We start from the raw sequence: 19,270 nt of genomic DNA, 5'->3' as shown, positions 1-19,270 counted from the left end.
ACATTACCTATCTAAATATATAAAGAAAAAGATGTTGTCCACATTGTCAATCTTCATGATACATTCACCATGATGGTTAATTTTATGTGTCAACTTGATTGGGCCATGGGGTGCCCATATATTTTGGGTGAACATTATTTCTGAGTGTGTCTGTGAGGGTGTTTCCAGATGAGAGTGACATATATACATATTTTTTAATTTTTTAAATTTCATTTAAATCCAAGTTAGTTGACATATAGTGTAATAATGGTTTCATGAGTAAAATTTAGTGATTCATCACTCAGATGAAAGTAACATTTATTTATTTATTTTGAGAGACAGAGATAGAGTGAATGGGGGAGGGGCAGAGAGACCGAGGGAGAGAGAGAATCCCAAGCAGGCTCTACACTGTCAGCACAGAGCCCAACACGGGGCTCGAACCCGCAAAACCGTGAGATCATGACCTGAGCCAAAACCAACAGCCGGACGCTCAACCGACTGAGCCACCCAGGTGCTCCAGGAGTAACACTTAGATTGGTAGCACGAGGAAAACAGATTGCTCTCCACAATGTGGGTGGGCCTCATCCTATCTGTTGAAAGTCTAAACATAAAAAAAAAAAAAAAAAAAAAAATGGCTGAGTAAGAAAGAATTCTTTCTCTCTGCCTGTCTTCGAGCTGGAGCACCAGTCTTCTGCCTTCAGACTCAGACTAGAACTACTGTCCTGGTTCTCAGCCAGCTGATAGCCGATCTTGGGACTTCCCAGCCTCCACAGTTACATGAGCCGATTCCTTATAATAAATCGCCCTCCCTCCCTCTCTGTCTCTCTACCTATACATATATACACAAACATAAATACACCTACACTGATACAGATATCTATATATTTATTTTTTGGATATCTACATACTTAATAGGAGATAAATGTAGATATAAATAGGGATATATCTATATATTTATCTGTTTTATACATATCTCAAAGTGGCTTTGGAATTGGATAATGTGTGGAGACTCGAAGAATCTTGAGGTTCATGATAGAAAAAGCCCAAAATGCCTTACCTCACTGTTGCAGAAACAGAGATATGAAAGGCTGCTTGTGGTAAGGGCTCAGAAGGAGGAACACGTCAAGAGCAACTGGAAGAAGGTTCGTGACCCCTTCCTGGCGCTGCTCCAACCTCTGCTCCCATTGTCGTACCTGTCCTGTCTTCTTAGCAAAATCTCCCTGCTTCCCTCCCCTAAGAATGCGTGTGATTGTATTTAGCGCCCACTCAGATCATCGGGGTAATCCCTTTATCCCAAGATCCTTAACTTGATCCCATCTGCAAAATCTGCCAGATAAGATAACGTCTGGGTTCCGGGGATTAACACGTGAAATCTTGGGGGGCCATTACTTCAGTTACCACAGGGTCCGGATTTGGGATCAGAACATACTTGAGTGTGAGTCCCAGCTCGACATATTACTCGGCCTGGAACTTGGGGAGCTATTTGTTTTTACTCTGTATTTATATCCTTACTTATAACACGGAGAAAGTATTAACCTTATGGTTATTCTGGTGATGCTTTCATAGGAAAATCTACCTAAATATTCCTGATACTCAGTAAACAGGGAGTTGATGCAGACTGATTCGCCTCCCTCTCTGTTCCTCGTACTCTGTCCGCTCCTTCCCCTACCCCCCTGATGTCCCCTCTCCCCTCACCACTGCTCTGTTTCTCCCATCTTCTCCCATTCTGGTTCTGGCGCCCCTTCTGAAGCCTGCGTTTCTACTTTGCTCCTGCAGGTCGTGTCCAGAGAGAGGACGAGTTGCCCCAACGTAGGCTGGGAGCTGCAGGGACCTCCCAGGCCAGAACTTGGCGTGAACCATTGGTGGAGAGTCCCCTGGAAGAGGTGACACTTCCCAGCTTCCCTTCGTGGCCCCTGACTTGACCCAATGGCACAGGGACAGAGACCAGTGCTTGCTTTTCAGGTAAGGCCACCCGAGGCCAGAGGGGCAATCGCTCCACTTTCTGGGCCTCTGAAAGCCCATATATGAATTCAAGAAGCTAACATATTCAAGCATTAAAATTTTAGAGGTTTCCGAGTCAATACTTTCTCTTTCCAGTCTTCCCAAGGTGAAATCTGGTCAAATTAAATCACCAAGAGGTCTGGTGGCCTCCTCTTAAAAGCTGTGGAAATATGGGGGCACCTGAGTGGCTCAGTCGGCTGAGCATCCGACTCTTGATTTAGGCTCAGGTCATTATCTCTCGGTTGGTGGGTTCGAACCACTCAATGGGCTCTGTGCTGACAGCTCAGAGCCTGCTTGGGATTCTCTCTCTCTCTCCCTCCCTCTGCCCCTCCCCTGCTTTCTCTCTTCCTCAAAATAAACAAACAAGGAAACAACCCAAAAGATGTGGAGAAATGAAAAGATACAAAGTGTCAAAGGCAGTGAAGATGTTCATCTCATGGTCCCAGATCCCTGCCCAGGTGACAGGCTTTGGCTTGCAGTGTCCCTTCCTTCCCAGGGAGGAGGAAGGCCAGACTCACAGAGGCTCTGGGACATCGCCTTGCTGGGGGAGGCTGGGTCTATGGAGGACAAGTTGGTTAAGTCTTGTGGCTGCCACGGGGTCTCCAGCGCCCACAGTTGTGCGTGGACACGGGGGCACTCCCTGGAACATGTGGGTGGGAATAGTGGACATTGGCTTCACCTGGGAAAGGGCACGTTTCCCTGCACGCGTTGTTTCCTTTGTCTCACTGAACACAAGAACGATCTCTCGGAGCAGATGAGGGTGGGATCTCTGGCAATGGTGGCAGGGCCCCCGAGGACACAGTGTCAGGACCAGTGGCCCTCCTGAAGGCCACAGCCAGCCTAGATCTGAGGCATCCTCAAGGGTAAGGCTGTAGTAGTCATGAACTTGGACAGAAATGTAACAGCAAAATCATCACTCTTCTCAAAATCCAAATACGTGTTGTTAGTGCATTTAAAGAAGTCAAAGAAGTCTTAATATCAAACAAAAAGTTAGATTTGAAGCCAAGTAACATTTCTTTTTTTTTTGAGAGAGAGCAGGAGTGAGTGGGGGAGGGGCAGAGAGAGAGGAAGAGAGAGAGAATCCCAAGCAGGCTCCATGATATCAGCGAGCAGCCCAATGTGGGACTTGATCCCACGAACCGTGCAATCACGACCTGAACCGAAATCAAGAGTCTGACACTTAACCGACTGAGCCGCCCAGACGCCCCATGGCCATCCTTTTATAAAAAACGCAGTCACGGGGCGCCTGGGTGGCACAGTCGGTTAAGCGTCCGACTTCAGCCAGGTCACGATCTCGCGGTCCGTGAGTTCGAGCCCCGTGTCAGGCTCTGGGCTGATGGCTCAGAGCCTGGAGCCTGTTTCCGATTCTGTGTATCCCTCTCTCTCTGCCCCTCCCCCGTTCATGCTCTGTCTCTCTCTGTCCCAAAAATAAATAAACGTTGAAAAAAAAAATTTAAAAAAAAAATAAAAAATAAAAAACGCAGTCACATTGGATTAGGGGCCCACCTTACTCTAGTATGACCTCAACTTGTCACACTGGCAGCAATCCTATCTTCAAATCAGGCCACATTCCGAGGTCCAGGGGGTTAGGGCTTCAGTATATCTTTTGGGGGAACATGATTCAGCCCGTAACACCCTATGATCTGGGGCAGATCACTGATCCCCTTAGGACCCCTCCCTATGATCTGGAGCAGATCATTGCCCCCACCCCACCCCAGGACCCCTCCCGATGTCCTGTAAACTTCTCAGTCCTGACTGGGTCACAGAAACAGCCACTGAGACAAACTGATCTGAGTCTCACCCTTTTCTGCCCTAGGCTTTAGCAGACCTGATCTTGGGTCCAGTTCGAGGCCTGGTCAAGCTCTTTAGGACCTGAATAGTATCTCAGGCCTCAGAGAGTTACCTCTGAAGTCTTATTTGATAGAACTGTGTCCCATTATTTTTGATAAAAATATGGAACTAATCTATCAAGAAACCTTTCCGGAACGATCCCGAAGTACTGGCCCAGGTTTTAGCTAAGAGGTCAAGACTCAACACCCTGGTAGGTGGACCTGGGGTGATGAAGCAAGTTCAATCTGCCAGAAACGTAGTATTTACAGAGTGAAGGATAGGCCCGGAAATTGGGCCGACGTCAAATCTGGAGTGCTCCATAGAATTTCAAATTAAAGGTGTAGGAATTAGGGAGGAACCAAAGCATTTTCAACATAAGAGTGGTGTCAACAAAGTTGATCTCCAGAAGATCATACAACAGAGGCGGAGCGTGGAGGAAGACGGACACAGAAGACTCTGGAAGGAAGGAGACAAGGGACGGACCAAAGCAAAATTCCTGGAAGCAGGTCAGGATGCAGGCTCCGAAGGAGGAGAGAAGGGAAACGGAGCCCTGACATTCATTCCGGTGGACCGGAGACAGGTGCACCCTGGTGTGCGCCCCACACCTTCACTTCTGGTTGCTGGAAGCCCCAACCCAAGGCGCTCGAAAGTTCACGAGGAATGTTGGAACGAGACCTGGGGAGCTGGGGTTTGGGGCCATCGGCCCTACTGATGATCTGTGATGAAGGGTCCTCACCACTCAAGGGCGGGTTACTGTATGGTGAGCAAATGTCCACATGAGAGATGGTGGGGATTTAGTCACAACTGATGATCCATATGGGAGAAGACCAAGGGGCCTACAACAGGAACCCCGGGTTTGCTCTCATCTTACCATGACCCGCTGGTGACCTCCCTCCAGCCTCAGTTCCTCAGGCACGAAGAGGAGTGTGTGAATGGCTGCTTGCCGGTGTCAGGCGCTGGGCTCAGTCCTGTATGGTTATCAGCACTGCTGGAGCCTAGCAGGGACACACTATTAATTGTGCCCATATTACAGATGAGAAAACTAAGGTTCAGAGACCTGAGCCTTTTCTGCGTCAAGGAGCTGGTCAGTGGTGCACAGGGGTCTTGAACTCAATGGTCTCCGGCACCTCATAGTCACCTCCTAGTCTGCGGTTGGGCCATTATTTGGGGGCTGAGAGCGGGGAGAGGCCGGAGAGCCTGGGAGTGCGTGTAGGTCTGCGCACCCCCCCCCACCCGGAGGGAGCCTTCTGCTCAGCTGCTGCAAATGTCCTGGGGACCTGCAGGCTGGAACAGGGATCAGCGACCAGGCCAGTTTACAGGCCCCTGAGAAGAGCCGGGAGATCTGAGCCGACGCGAGGTGTGTCTTTCCAGAGAGTTCGCCAGCCTCGGGGTCAGGCGCAGAGGCGCGCGCGGGTGATCCTGGCAGAGGCGGGGCGGAGAGGGCTTATAGCCGAGAAGGAAGGACTTAGCACCTCCGTTCACAGGGGTCTTTAGCCGAGCCGAGCCGGCGGGCAAGCCGGCGGGAGCAGGTGGGAGAGCGGGTGGGGCGCCTCCCCACCCAGTCACACGCCTTGCAGCGCCCCCGCCCGGTGTCCGTTAGGGCCTCGCAATGACAGGTGTTTCGGAGGAAGCGGGCAGGTGCTTTACAGAGAGAGACCCCAGCCCAGGGCCGCCCCGGACTCACAGTGTAGGTCGTTCTCTCCTGCGACCGCCCTGCAGGTGTGACCCCCCGCCCCCGGCTGCGCCACCTACGCGAACGAGGTCCTCTCCGGGGGACACTCGGGCCCCGCGGCCGGACTGCGTCATTAGGAAACACAGTGCGCCGTGACTACTGATGGAGGTTTGGGACACAGGACAGAGAGGTGCCGTCCTCCAGGACTGCGCTTCTCAAACTTTACTCCGCACACGAACCACGTGACGCTCGTTTTTGAAAAAGCAGATTCTGATTCAGTGGCGGCAGCTTCACTTCCAGAATGCGGGGAGCACCTAGGGGCGGCCGGTCACTTGGAGAGGGTGGGGACGGCACTTCCCGGTCCCAGAGAGTGGCCTCCGCCGCCACCCGCCCGGACACGTGCGCCGGAACAGGTGCAAGACGTCTCCCGGATGCACCCGGGCTAGCGGAGGGCGGTAGGCGCGAGGGAGGGGCGAGCGGGCAGGGGGAGCCGGGAAGGGCAGGGGAGGAGGAGCTTGCAGGGGCAGCGGTGAGGGGACCGGGGGGGGGGGGGGGGGGGGGCAGGTGCGTGCGTGCGTGCGTGTGTGTGTGTGTGTGTGTGTGCGCGCGCGCGTGCACGCCGCCCTGCGATTGGAGGGCGCGCCTTCGCCCCGCTCCCGCCGGGCGCTCAAAAGGGGCCGACGCTCCGGGGCAGCGCAGAACCTCCTGGGCGAGCGCGCACCGGCCATGGCCCCGCCGCTCTGGGCTTCGTGCCTCTTGCCCCTGTTCCTGGGAGGCCTCGCTCAGCCGGCCCCGAAACCGCAGACCATGAGGGTGAGTGTCCCGTTGGGGACCCAGCGGACCGCAGCGCCCGACGAGTCACCTGGCCTGCGGGACCTCGTCCGAGGCCGAGGTGTCCGGAGCCCTGCTGAGCGGCCCCCTGCCGGGCGGTGGTGCCACCGCAGGTGGGACCCAGGCTGCCTGGGCGCCGCGCCCCTGGTCCGGAGCTCGTGGGAAAAGAGCTAGCTGATGCCGGGATGCACTCTGGGGCGTCAGGGTCAGGGAACAGGGGCTTTTTTTCCCCGGGGAATAGTAAAACACACAAGGCCAGTATTTGTTGGCCCAATGTAATTTTAGGGGACGTGGGCTGGTGAGCAGCGGTTGGGGGTGGGCTGGGGGGACAAAGCTTGTACCAGAGGAGGAGGATTTGCTCTCAGGTCGCAAAGCGCCTGATGCCCCGAAGTGCCCACACTGGAGGTCACCAGCCACCCTGTAAAAGATGTGTGTACGAGCCTTAGGACGCAGGGTGGGGACTCCGTAGGTGCCTTGAGGTACCGACAGGTTTAAACTTTAAAACCAGACAAATTCATTCAAAAACAGCCTCACTTGTGGCCTTAAACCAGTTACGTCCTTTTTCTTGGCCTCCCCCTCCTCTGTAGAAGGCGGAGAATGCCGTGGTAAAGTGCAGGGACCCCCAGACAACAACCAGAGGGGAGGCCCCCCATGAACAGTCAAGAAAGAAGTCTTGAGACGTTTTCAGTGCAGAAAGGTGGTTTCATTATAGCACAGGGACAGGACCCGGGGACAGGAGGAGCTGCACTGGGGTTGTGAGGAGTGACTGATTACAGGAGGTTGGGGGCAGCATAAGTGTCAGGAATTTGGAAGCAAGGCTTCCAAGACCTTGAGGGGCGAGCTGCTGTTACGATAAGGTTAGTTATTACTGTTTAGTAAGACCTCAGTCCTGAGACCCTCCAGCTGTGTATTGATCCGTATGTTTGGCGACGATTGCTAACGTATATGTAGGGGGGTGTTTGTGCTTAGTGAAGTCACACTGACCAGAGCAAAGCTGCAGTGGTAAAACGTGAGAGGAAGTCTCGCAGGAGCTGTAGGAGTGTTACGGTCTACATGCCTCGGGAGCCGTTCCTGGAGACTGCGAGCCACAGCAAAACTCGGCCTTTGTTCGTTCTTCTCCCATCACCCGCAAAGTTTCCCATTCCGCGGGTCTCGGGAGAACCCAGGAACTTCCATTGCTAATATGTCCCCGGGTGATACTTGTCTAGGTCCGCAACCCACTTTGAGCGCTCTGCCATTGGTCCCTGTGATGTGTAAGATGATGCATATAAAATGCCCAAAGACCGGTAGCTGTTGGAAGAGCATTTCCCCTCTGTGAGAGGACAGGACGCAACCCGTGGGAGGCATCCGGTCTGTGCCGCCTGGTTGGCGTGGACTTGCGGCGGTAGAAAGCCGTCCTCTGAATAAACGGCTGCATTTTAGAGTATCCTGATCCCTTCAGACTGGAGCAGAGCTCACCTTGGAGTTGGGAAGGTCCACCCTTCAAGTGTACGGCTTTCTTGGGGTTCTGTGTCCCACTTACGGGGTGATATCCACGTGAGAGACAAAAGCCGGGTGTTGTTGAGCCCAGAGGTAAGGTCGCACGAAGGCAAGAGGTGCACGCATCACAGCTCTTGGAACGATTTCAGTGTGTGTGTGTGTGAGTGTGTGAGTGTGTGTGTGTGTGTGTGTGTGTGTGTGTGTTTTACTGTTTATTTTTGAGAGACACAGAGCACGAGCAGGGGAAGAGCAGAGAGAGAGGGAGACAGATTCCGAAGCAGGCTCCAGGCTCTGAGCTGTCGGCACAGAGCCCGACGTGGGGCTGGAACCCACAAATTGTGAGATCATGACCTGAGCTGAAGTCAGTCGCTTAACCCACTGGGCCACCCAGGCGCCCCTCCATGTGATGTTTTAAGTTAAGTAGCGAAAAAGGCAACTAGTAGGAAGGGTTTGTGTGGAGCCAAGGCAGAGGCCAGGAACACGGGCGCACGGATGACAGCATCTTAGGGGCGTTCGGAGGCCAGCGTTCCCAGACGTTTGGATCAACGTGTGTGCTCCGGTGTGGACGAACGGGCGGACACCTAGAGAGGGCACCTGCCCAGGGTCACCTCCTCCTCCAGGACAGTGAGGAAGCAGCTACAGGCTCGAGAAGTGGACAACATGTGGCCTTTCCTTGCGGAAGCTCGTCCATAGGCGGTCCCCTTACTGCTCCAGGCCATCCTTTATGGACCAGATCCCTGGAGGCTCCCGCTCCATCGTTCTAGAATCCTCTGACTTCTGTGCCGTCTCCGGGGGTCTGCCATCTCCTCAGACAAGAGCAGTCCAGCCTGTCACCCGGCCCGGTCAGCCTGGAACACGGCTGCTTGTGGGTGGGCAGCTCCTTCCCCTGTGTCCCATTTCATCCAGGAGCAGTCACGGCTGTCCACAACAGGGGACAAGAAAGATGAGTTCTGTACCAGTGAGCACCGCACTGGCAAAGCTGGGGGCACGGCCTCCATGGGACCCAGATGGAGAACACGTTATTGGCCCAGCTCTGGGGGAAGGAAATCACAGTTTAAGAACGTATAGATGAAAAATGGATGTAAAACCGCAGAGATCTCTTAAGAAAACTCTAGAAGGGCTGGGATGACTGGAGCATGGTGTTAGCGTGCAGTGTCAGAGCACGGGGGACACTCGTGCTAATCTTCCAGGGACGGCTAGAGCGTCACACGTGCACACACACACATACACACGTTTGTGTGCACATACATACACGTGTTCATGCATGCAGACATACACACGTGCATTCGCATGCATGCATGCACACATGTGCACATAAATGCACACGTGTGTGCCTACACATATGTGCGTGCGCATATATACACATGCACACACATACAAACATACACACATGCACATACAGGCACTTTTTTTTAAAAGATTTTATTTTTAAATAATCTCTACACCTGAGGCACCCGGGTGACTCAGTCGGTTAAGCCTCTAACTTCAGCTCAGGTCCTGATCTCATGGCTCATGAGTTCAAGCCCCACGTCGGGCTCTGTGCTGACAGCTCAGAGCCTGGAGCCTGCTTCAGATTCTGTTTCTCCCTCTCTCTCTGCCCCTCCCCCACTCATGCTCTGTCTCTCTGTCTCTCTCTTCTTCAAAAGTAAGTAAACATTTTTTTAAAAATTAAATAATCTCTATACCAAATGTGGGGCTCAAACTCACACCCCCAAGATCAAGAGTCATGTGCTCTACCAACGAAGCCGGACAGCCCTCCCCCCCACAAAAAGGAATGTCACTTACAAGACACACATTCTAGTGGTGGCCTCGCCATAACTAAAAATATTGCTGGAAAAAGTGTCCTCAGTTCTTAGACTTCCACGGTACTACATGAAAGACCGTCAAGCACTTTGCAAAAGTCCACGGGTGTTGGGGATCATTGTTTATGTCAATATCATCTCATTATGGTTGTTTTTGTTACATTCCAGATGGATTGCTATACGGGGGTGACAGGCACCATCTACGAGTACGGTGCCCTCCCGCTCAGTGACGGGGACTACATCCAGTTCAAGCAGTACGCGGGCAAAGTCGTCCTCTTCGTCAACGTGGCCTCCTACTGTGGCTTGACAGCTCAGTATCCTGGTAAGAACGCGTGTTTCAATTCTTTTGGAACCAGCGTTGTCAGATGGCCACATCCTAATTCCAGAGGTTTCCCAATTTGCCATTGGGGGAGGGGGTGGTGATCACATGCGTCCGTCCCCCTCAGTCCTGCCACCACTCTACTCCTTGGGGGCCAACAGAATTATCTCCAGATCCGAGAAATAAGATTCTCCCGAAGATGCAGTCAGAGGCCAGGAACGTGCCTGTCACCAAACGAGGTGGTTTGTTCCTCGACGCCCTGAGGTAGAACATTTACTGTGGGGAACCGTGGGGCTCCTCAGTAAGAAGGTGCTGGAAAGAACTTATTTGAGAATCTGGGCTTGTGTTAGGTGCTCTGGGGCAGAATTCAAGGGGTGGAAGTTTTGCCCTGAACTGGATGCTGTCAGGAAATGAAGAAGTGGGGACAGTTCTGTGACAATGATTAAGATACACCTTCATCGGGGCGCCTGAGGGGCTCAGTCGGTTAAGCATCCAACTTCGGCTCAGGTCATGATCTCGCGGTCCGTGAGTTCGAGCCCCGCATTGGGCTCTGTGCTGACAGCTTGGAGCCTGGAGCCTGTTTCGGATTCTGTGTCTCCTCTCTCTCTGCCCCTCCCCTGCTCATGCTCTGTCTCTCTCTGTCTCAAAAATAAAATAAAACATTAAAAAAATTAAAAAAAAAAAGATACACCTTCATCGGGGCGCCTGAGGGGCTCAGTCGGTTAAGTGTCCGACTTCAGCTCAGGTCATGATCTCACTGTTCACGAGTTCAAGCCCTGTGTCGGGCTCTGTACTGACAGCTCAGGGCCTGGAGCCTGCTTCAGACTGTGTGTGTGTGTCTCTCTCTCTCTGCCCCTCCTCCACTCATGCTCTGTCCTTCTCTCTCAAAAATATACAAACATTAAAAAAAAATTTTGTCTCAGTAGATCCTATCTACGAGGTAGGAGGATAAAATAAGGCTAAAACTGTAGCCAGTGAAGAAGCAGAAGTCCCTTACGTTGACAAGAATAGGGAAATTTCGGGGCGCCTGGGTGGCACAGTCGGTTAAGCGTCCGACTTCAGCCAGGTCACGATCTCGCGGTCCGGGAGTTCGAGCCCCGCGTCGGGCTCTGGGCTGACGGCTCGGAGCCTGGAGCCTGTTTCCGATTCTGTGTCTCCCTCTCTCTCTGCCCCTCCCCCGTTCATGCTCTGTCTCTCTCTGTCCCAAAAATAAATAAACGTTGAAAAAAAAAAAAAGAATAGGGAAATTTGGGGCACTTTTGCGATTTGGACAGGGTTCGTGTTTTGTCTGTGTGCCAATGTGATTATGGAGTGGTCTTGTTTTCTCTTAATTCCTCGTGGTCCCGTGTTGTGCGACACTGATGTCCTGTGTAACTGTACCAGGGAAACGCCAAGCCGTGGCTGGACTCCCAGGCCAGAGCCTGGCTTTCAGGGGCCGCCTCTGTCTTTCTTGCCCGCTGGTGACAACAGCAGAGAGGACTGATCTCTGATCTTTTGGAAAACACTCGGGTTCCACGGCACTGCCGCAGGACAGAAGAGGGAGATGTGGTTTTCTAAGCGATGATCTTTGGTGTGGTGGCCGTTTGGGAAGATGCTGTATCTCTCCAAACCTGGCCCGACCTTCTGCCACGCCTGAGGTGGATTCTTTCTTTCCATGAGCTCCTGGGGAAGACTCTGGGTTCCCTGTTGGTCCAGACGTGGTTATTTAAAGTTTTAGATGGATTGCAGTAGAGATAAATGCAGTTTCTGACACACCAAGAATTTTTCTGCCTTTTTAAAATGCCTGTTTTCAAGGTTAATTCAAAAGGTTAAGTGCACCAAACGCCACAAAGAACGGAATCAAAATAATACACGAACAGCTTTTAAGAAGAATGTTCCACATGTTGACATGTCCACATTGGTATCTATTCAACTGATTAAAAACAAATTGCCTGGGCGGCTTAGTCGGTTGGTTAAGCGTCCGACTCTTGATTTCGGCTCAGGTCGCAATCCTGTGGTGTGTGAGATCGAGCCCCATGCTGTCAGTGTGGAGCCTGCTTGGGATTCTCTCTCTTTCCCTCTCTCTGCCCCTTCCCTGCTCATGCTCTCTCTCTCTCTCTCAAAATAAATAAATTAAAAAAATTTTTAAATAGAAAGTCCCATCGATCTGTCCTTTTTTCTTTTTATTCCCATCAATTTGTCTTAATGGAACTTCAATAATAAGAAATCCAAGAACTGTCTCTTCTTTTTTTTTAAGTTTTAATTTCAGTAATCTCTATACCCCATGTGGGGCTTGAACTCACAACCCCAAGATCAAGAGTCTCACACACTTCTGACTGAGCCAGCCAGGCGCCCCCAGGAATTTTCTCTTTTAACACCACTTAAATTTAAGTACATTGCAACCTCATCTCTAAGATACATGGTTCACTATATTTTGATATTTTATTTTATTTTATTTTTTAATGTTCATTTTGAGAAAGAGAGAGAGAGAGAGAGTGCAAGTGGGGAGGGGCAGAGAGAGGGAGACACAGAATCCAAAGCAGGCTCCAGGCTCTGAGCTGTCGGCACAGAGCCCGACGCAGGGCTTGAACTCTCAAAGCATGAGATCATGACCTGAGCTGAAGGCAGATCCTTAACTGACTGAGCCGCCAGGTGCCCCTAAATTTTGATATTTTAAAATTAATACTTAGCAGGTGCTATGGTCTGAATGTTTGTGTCCCCCCAAAATCATATGTTGAAATCCTAATGCCCAATATGATGGTGATAGGAGATGGGGCCTTCAGGAGGTACTGAGGTCATGAGAGTGGAGCCCTCATGGAGGGATTAGACCCCACAGAACGCCCAACCCTTGCACCATGGGGGGACACAGGGAGAAGGTCACAAGGTGGGACCCCCATGGAGGGATTAGACGCCACGGAACGCCCAGCCCTTGCACCGTGGGGGGACACAGGGAGAAGGTCACAAGGTGGGACCCCCATGGAGGGATTAGACCCCACGGAATGCCCAGCCCTTGCACCGTTGGGGGGACACAGGGAGAAGCCGGGCAGTATGCAGTCTGGTAGAGTAGAGAGTCTTCGCCAGAACCTACCACAACGGCACCATGACTTCCGGCTTCCAGTTTTCAGTACTGTGAGCAATACACTGTTATTGTTCCTCAGCCTCTAGGTCTATGGTATTTTGTTACAGCAGCCTACAAGGGCTAACATGGAGGGGGCTGCTTGATTTAGGCAAAATTATATGAATTTCATAATTATATATAATATATATTATAATTATACGTATATAATTATATAATGTACATAATTAAATATAATATTTAAAATAAATTATATAGTTATATGTAACATAAAAGTATATTATATATATTATAATTAGTTAATTTTCAAAGAACCACAAAAAAAATGGTTCACATTCACCAAGGGACTCTAAAGACTTTTTAAATTTAATGGTGAAATTGTGTATAAAAAGATACTCTCAAAAGCACAGATTATGGAAAGATCTTACATTTAAAATAGTTTGGGGGGGTCACTTTATATTTATTATTTTTTTCTGTACAATTGGCCCTAGGAAAAACCCTGAAAAGCTACAGACTAAATTTTTACTTAATTTTTACAACACCTCAGGATCTAATTATAAGAGCCTAAATAACAGTTTAATATCACTTAGCAAGTAGCAGTTTTCTCCCTTCAAACAGTTAAATTGGAAACAATATAGTAAGTTTAAAAGTTATGACGTTTAGGGGTGCCTGGCTGGCTCAGTTGGTAGAGCCTGTGACCTTGATCTCAGGGTCATGAGTTCAAGCCCCACACTGGGCATGAAGCCTACTTAAATTAAAAAAGCAAAAACAAAGTTGTGATGTATAAACAGCAATTCCGTGGAATGAGAATCTGCTTTTAAATGTTCAGTTTTAATTTAAATTTGTTCTGAAAAGGGACTGTATTCACAACATTCAAAATGTAAAAGATACAAAAGGCTTTAACAGTGCAAACATCCGCATTTCTTTCTTTTTGGGAAACCACTGTCGTCCGTTTAGGGTGTAGACTTTCATAAACCTCTAATGTCTATGCAGGCAGATACCTCTCTCCTGTAGAAATACACGAATACACACGTGCAGTCCCGCACCGTGCTTTTTCACATAATCAAGCATCTTGGATGTTATTGTGTATCAGTGTGTGATGAGTGTCCTCATTTATGCGAAGGCATAGTTTCCACTCTGTTGCTGCGATATAATTTATTAAACTAGCGCATGAGAATCGTAAAGAGCGTCTCGTTCAAACTTTACTCCAGATGGGGAAATTGAGAGAGTTAAAGGAATCCGCCGAAGCGTTAGAGCCAGGATCGGCTAGGTGTTTCTGCCGCAGGAAGGGACTGTTCTTGAGGGTTAAAGAGAAAGGTGAGTACGGACGGTCGCTGAAGAAACATACACAAACAGGAAGGCACTGTCACTTAAGAAGAGGTTTTTGGGGGAGGCAGCCGCGGCAGAGCCCAGAGCGGAGTCTGCGTGGACTGAGTGGCACTGGTAATGCGGACCGAATACGTGGGGACTGAGAGTGGCCGAAGATGAGATGCTGGCAGGGTCTGGACACAAGTCAGCAGCTTCCGGCCGCAGGAGAGCACAGGAGTTTGTGGTCTGGAATCCCCGTGAGCGTTCCAAGGAAGCAGAGTAAACAAGAGGGGAGAGAATGCTCTGGAACCAGCCTCTGAATTTCTGCGCCCAGGTGACAGTACCCGAGAGTGCTCCTGGGAGGAGGCCTGGGCATCAGGTGTGTGGTCATGGGGCATCGTGGGGGCTGGGTAGCTTGTCCATTTTGTTTGCCTTTGCCTTGAAAATTTTTGGCCAGTCAGTCTACCACTAAGGAAGGTGGCAGTGGCATTTAACTCTTACTTCCACTCAGAATCACACAGGCCCCCGCCCCTGCCCCTTTCCTCACCCCTGCCCCACAGGGCTAACCGACCTGTGCTTTCTAAGAAGCACCCCCACTGGATGACACAGCAGAGCCACTTACGGGAACCACCACACAAGAACAATGGCCGCTGTTTGGGTCTGTTTCTGGAAACTTCTGTTCCGGCTTCCTGCTCTGCCTCCTCAGTCTCTGTAACCTTGAACTTCTCGCTCATAGTCCTCAGTTTATTCATATGATCAATGGATCGATCCAGTGGTCTTTCCCCGTGCAGGGTGGCCTGCAGGCCAGTCTGCCCATGCTGCTGTCTTCCCACAGAACTGAACGCACTTCAGGACGAGCTGAAGCACTATGGCGTGGTCGTGCTGGGCTTTCCCTGCAACCAGTTTGGAAAACAAGAACCAGGAAAGAACTCAGAGATCCTTTCCGGGCTCAAGTGAGTGCTTGCTGGGACCCTGCAGAGACCCTGCCAGGATTTCCCTTCCTCCTTCTGCCTGGAGGCCGGCTTCCTCTGGAAACTTCCAGGGTGGGTGGTGGATCGTTGGGTCCAAGAACATCATTGTGAAGCTTTGCGTGCAGACTTGCCTGCTGGCCGTGCTCAAGCATTCGCTCTGCCTTGAGCTCCTTGATAATGACATGAGGGGAATGTCCAATGGAAAAGAAATGTGGGACGATGGCAGGAATGTGGGCAATAAAAATGAATCGGGATCCTGACCTTAAAATATGCCTTCCAGTTTTCTTGGAAGTCTCTACTGGCTCCATAAAGCATGATGTCCTGACTCCCAGAGACCTCTCTTTCCTCACCTTCCCTGTCTTCCGTGTCTCCCTCTTTATCCTAACTTCCTTTTGTGGTAGAGTTATGGTGGCCTTCACCATCCCTCCTTGTCCTAACTTGCGCCCTCTTGGGAACACGCTGGTTCATTGCAGGTATGTGCGTCCAGGTGGCGGCTTCGTCCCCAGCTTTCAGCTCTTTGAGAAAGGGGATGTGAATGGAGAAAACGAACAGAAGGTCTTTACCTTCCTGAAGGTGAGTGCCCACACACCTGGCAGGCGTTGGTCATAGGCAGAGATGCCCCGAAAGCATGGGGCTCATTTTGGATCGAGGTTGGACTCCTTGGAAAGAAATGCCTAGATAAGTTCAAGAATCATGGCAATGTCCACGGTGAGGCTCGAGCTTCAACTACAGGAAATGTAACCTGTGACAGTCCTGATGTGGACCAGCGCCCCTTACTGAAGGGTAGCGATTCACTCTTCGGTGGTCGTTTATGGAATCCCCATAGGTGTGAGGATCTCTGCCCACTGGGAGCCCAAAAGTACTAATAGGGCCCAGCCCTTCCCTGGAGGCTCCTCTCCAGTCAGGGAGACGGACATGGAATTCATGGAATTCATAATGTAGAGTGCGTATGGCAACTTGTCTTAGCGTCACCGAGTCTTAGAACCACCCAGGTTCTCTTAGGCCGCAGGTTCCCACATGCCGGTCTGCCAAACAAATCTGGTCCCCGTTGAAATTTTCACCCATCCATTGCAAACTGAAAAAAAAAAAAAAAAAAAAAAAAAAAAAGACAATGTGGGGAGTTTTTCGCAAAGCTCAGCTCCTTGAATCTAAAAGACCATCATTTATTCTGATACTAAATTATTTGTTAAATCCTATAAATTGCCATTTCTGTTGCTCAAAAATGGTGATGCTATTGATTTTTCTTCGACCTAATCCTTTAAAAGTCTGCTAATTTTAAATTTTACAGTTAGGTAGACTTTTGATTTTTCTTATTGTCAAAATAAATGTTGGTTATTCTACATTCATCTCCGGAAAATAGTTATTAAACCTTTACCACCCTATGAAGCCCCAAACTCTGGGAACCACAACTCTAAACCGAGCCATTTCTTTTTTTGGGTAAGAAAACCAAAGCTATAGAAATGGTAGGACTTAGCAAAGAAAACAGAAGCTATTATTTTACTGAAGCACCATGATATAATCATGGGAGAGGCAGACTGGGAAGGGAGGAGTATTTTCTGTCATACTCTCTAGCTCTTGGTTGTTGTATTGGTGATGTTGCATTAAAATGTGTGGTTCACTGGGGGCACGTCGGGGGTTCACATGTTGACACGTGGATGGTGAGTACTCTAGGGTTCCAGCTAAAACTGGACCTTACAGAAGCACGGGGGAAAAAAAAAAACTGTTTTCTGTTTTTCATATCTCTGCTCCAGAACTCCTGCCCTCCGACCTCTGATCTTTTGGGCTCACCAGACCAGCTGTTCTGGGAGCCCATGAAGGTCCATGACATCCGCTGGAACTTTGAGAAGTTCCTGGTGGGGCCCAACGGGGTCCCTGTCATGCGCTGGTTCCACAAGGCTCCCATCAGCACCGTCAGATCGGACATCCTGGAGTACCTGAAGCAGCTAAAAACCAAGTAGAAAGGCCCAGAGGCCGTCAGAAATAGCCACCTGCCTCCCACCTGAAGGACATGGTTGAACACTGGGTCCATCTTTGCTCCACATGCCTTCCTACCCAGCGTCCCTGTGACCCCGCCATCCTGGATATGCGTGCGTGTTGGTGTGCGTGTGCTCGTGCGTGTGCTTGAGAACAAGGCCACGAAAACCTATCTCCCCAACTCTCTGCTCCCCGAATATCAGGTTTTTTCCACTGCATTGCAAAGGAAAAGCAGATTTCCGGGTAGATGGCTCAGACTACCAAATATCCCTGAAAAAGGTGATCCCCAGGAGTTCTGGCGTCTGTCCTTCCCCATCGTGGAGGTTTGAAGAAAGCAGGAACTGGCAGCAAGACCCTCAAGACCCCCTTCATAACCTCTCCTGTCCTTGAAGATAGCCCTGGGGTGGAAGCTCTTCCTCTCCCAAGTGAGGCCTTCTGTCCCCCACACCCTGCACACTCCTACAGGGCCTCTGAAGTCCGGGTGAGGGTGGAAACCTGGGGTCCCTGAAGGAAGGCAACTCCCTGATGGGGGCCCCCGGCCCCTCTGGGTTGGACCTACCCAAGCTCCCTTGGCCCCTGTCCCTTAGTGGTTCCAGGGCAGGGATGTCCCTTCATTCTGAAGTTGGGGCTTTGTCCTCACCCTGAGCCTCCCCCCGCCACACACATACCTCTTCTCATCACTGACTCAAATAAAGGAAATTCTGCAGCAGAGTTTGTTTCCCGAGGTGTCCCCCCGCTCCCGGATGACATCCCTGCACCCTCAGTATTTTGTGTTTCCCACGTGCACTCTGGATGCTTCCCTGGCCCATCCAGGCACCAGGTGGGGTGGCGGCTGTAACCGTGGGCACTGACCTTGCAGAGGCAGCCGCCCCCTCCCTCTGGGGGCCCCCATGTGAGGTAGCCCTGCTTCTCTCTGAAGACACAAACATTCTGTCTGCAAAATTCCTGCTCACAGTTAAAAATCTAAAAACACGGAAAACCGGAAGAAAAGTGAAACAAAGTGCCCCCCTAGTCAGGGGCAAAGGACGTGCTGGGATGCCCCGTCCGGCGGCTGCCTTATCACCGGGGTTCAGTCCTTTCTGTGAGCACAGCCTGCAGACCACCAGAAACTAGGAGAGGCTTGCACGAGGAAGTGAAGCAAAAGAGCTCTTTTTCTTTTCCCTTTCAGAAATTACTTTGAACAAATTTCAAATTTTTTTGCACTTTAAATGGAGAGGGAATTTAAGTGTCAGTGGTGAGACACGATCGTCGGCCGTGCGCCGGGACGGAAGCAATCCCTGACTTAACCTGTGTGTAGAACGTGCAAACTGGCAAAGCCAGCGAGGGCGGGAGAAGAGATTCAGACCTGGGGACTCCAGCTTCCAGAAGGAACAGGTGCTCTGGGAGCCCAGGAACGCAGGCGTTCACGCGGTCCTCGGGGAAGACCCGGCCTCCCGGAGGAGCTGCCGCGGAGACTCTTGGGGTCTGGCCTCCAGGACTGGGCTGCGTCTGACCTCAGAGGAAAATGTTCTCCCCACATTTGGATGTTTTGTCTTCTTGCACTCAAAATCCAGTCAGGAAAACAAAGCCTGGCCGTCTGTGGCGTCCCCTCGGGACGTGAGACCCCCAGAGGCCTCGCCAAGCAGGGAGGGAGTGAGGAGGGGCTGCAGGGCCTCTCCGGTCGCGGTGGGAGATGTGTTCCTTGTGGAGTTTCTCCTGAGAACCCCCAGGGACCGTAGCAACAGAGGCCAGGAGGCGGGGGCCGCTCGAGGTTCCAGTTCAGCGTAAAGCAGAGAACTGCTGTGTGGGAGTGAGCGGTCCGGGCAGCAAGTCCCCGGTCCGTGGGAGAGTCCCGAAGCCAAGGGGGAAGAGGGCGCGGCTTCCCCGAGCGGTTCTGCTGAGCGTCTGCGACAGGCTCCATCCTGTAGCTGCTGTGAAAAATGCAGGTTCCCTCCGTGATGCCTCCCCCCAGGGCTGACCCTGCAGGGAACAGAAAGGCTGATCTGAGGCCAGAGAAGCGGGGGAACTTCCTGGCGCTGGGAGGTGGGGGAACTGGGGCAGGTGTGGGGG

At 51.2% G+C, this 19,270-nt stretch overlaps 1 protein-coding gene across 1 annotated transcript; it reads left to right on the top strand.

Annotated features, from left to right (window-relative positions):
- The first annotated feature begins 6,208 nt into the window (after nt 1-6,208).
- On the top strand, nt 6,209-17,264 carry GPX6 (glutathione peroxidase 6). Its single transcript, XM_047103224.1, has 5 exons — nt 6,209-6,295; nt 9,763-9,916; nt 15,112-15,229; nt 15,721-15,820; nt 16,999-17,264. The coding sequence occupies exons 1-5, from the start codon at nt 6,209-6,211 to the stop codon at nt 17,203-17,205; spliced, it is 666 nt and encodes a 221-aa protein (XP_046959180.1). The 3' UTR covers nt 17,206-17,264.
- Nucleotides 17,265-19,270: the final 2,006 nt, after the last annotated feature.

This window comes from Lynx rufus, unplaced genomic scaffold (assembly GCF_022079265.1).
Source record: "Lynx rufus isolate CCGP_SWC_20201006 ecotype Redwood Valley unplaced genomic scaffold, mLynRuf1.p SCAF_6, whole genome shotgun sequence".
Classification (NCBI taxonomy): domain Eukaryota; kingdom Metazoa; phylum Chordata; class Mammalia; order Carnivora; family Felidae; genus Lynx; species Lynx rufus.
Note: the sequence above shows the minus strand (reverse complement) of the source record. Positions and strands in the feature narration are given on the sequence as shown.

What these genes read in the sequence shown, in the direction of transcription:
- GPX6 (XM_047103224.1), top strand. Translation starts at nt 6,209, where the DNA reads ATGGCCCCGCCGCTCTGGGCTTCGTGCCTCTTGCCCCTGTTCCTGGGA. An exon ending in CGAAACCGCAGACCATGAGG is followed by an intron (nt 6,296 to 9,762) that starts GTGAGTGTCCCG and finishes GTTACATTCCAG; the next exon opens with ATGGATTGCTATACGGGGGT. An exon ending in AGGTCTTTACCTTCCTGAAG is followed by an intron (nt 15,821 to 16,998) that starts GTGAGTGCCCAC and finishes TCTCTGCTCCAG; the next exon opens with AACTCCTGCCCTCCGACCTC.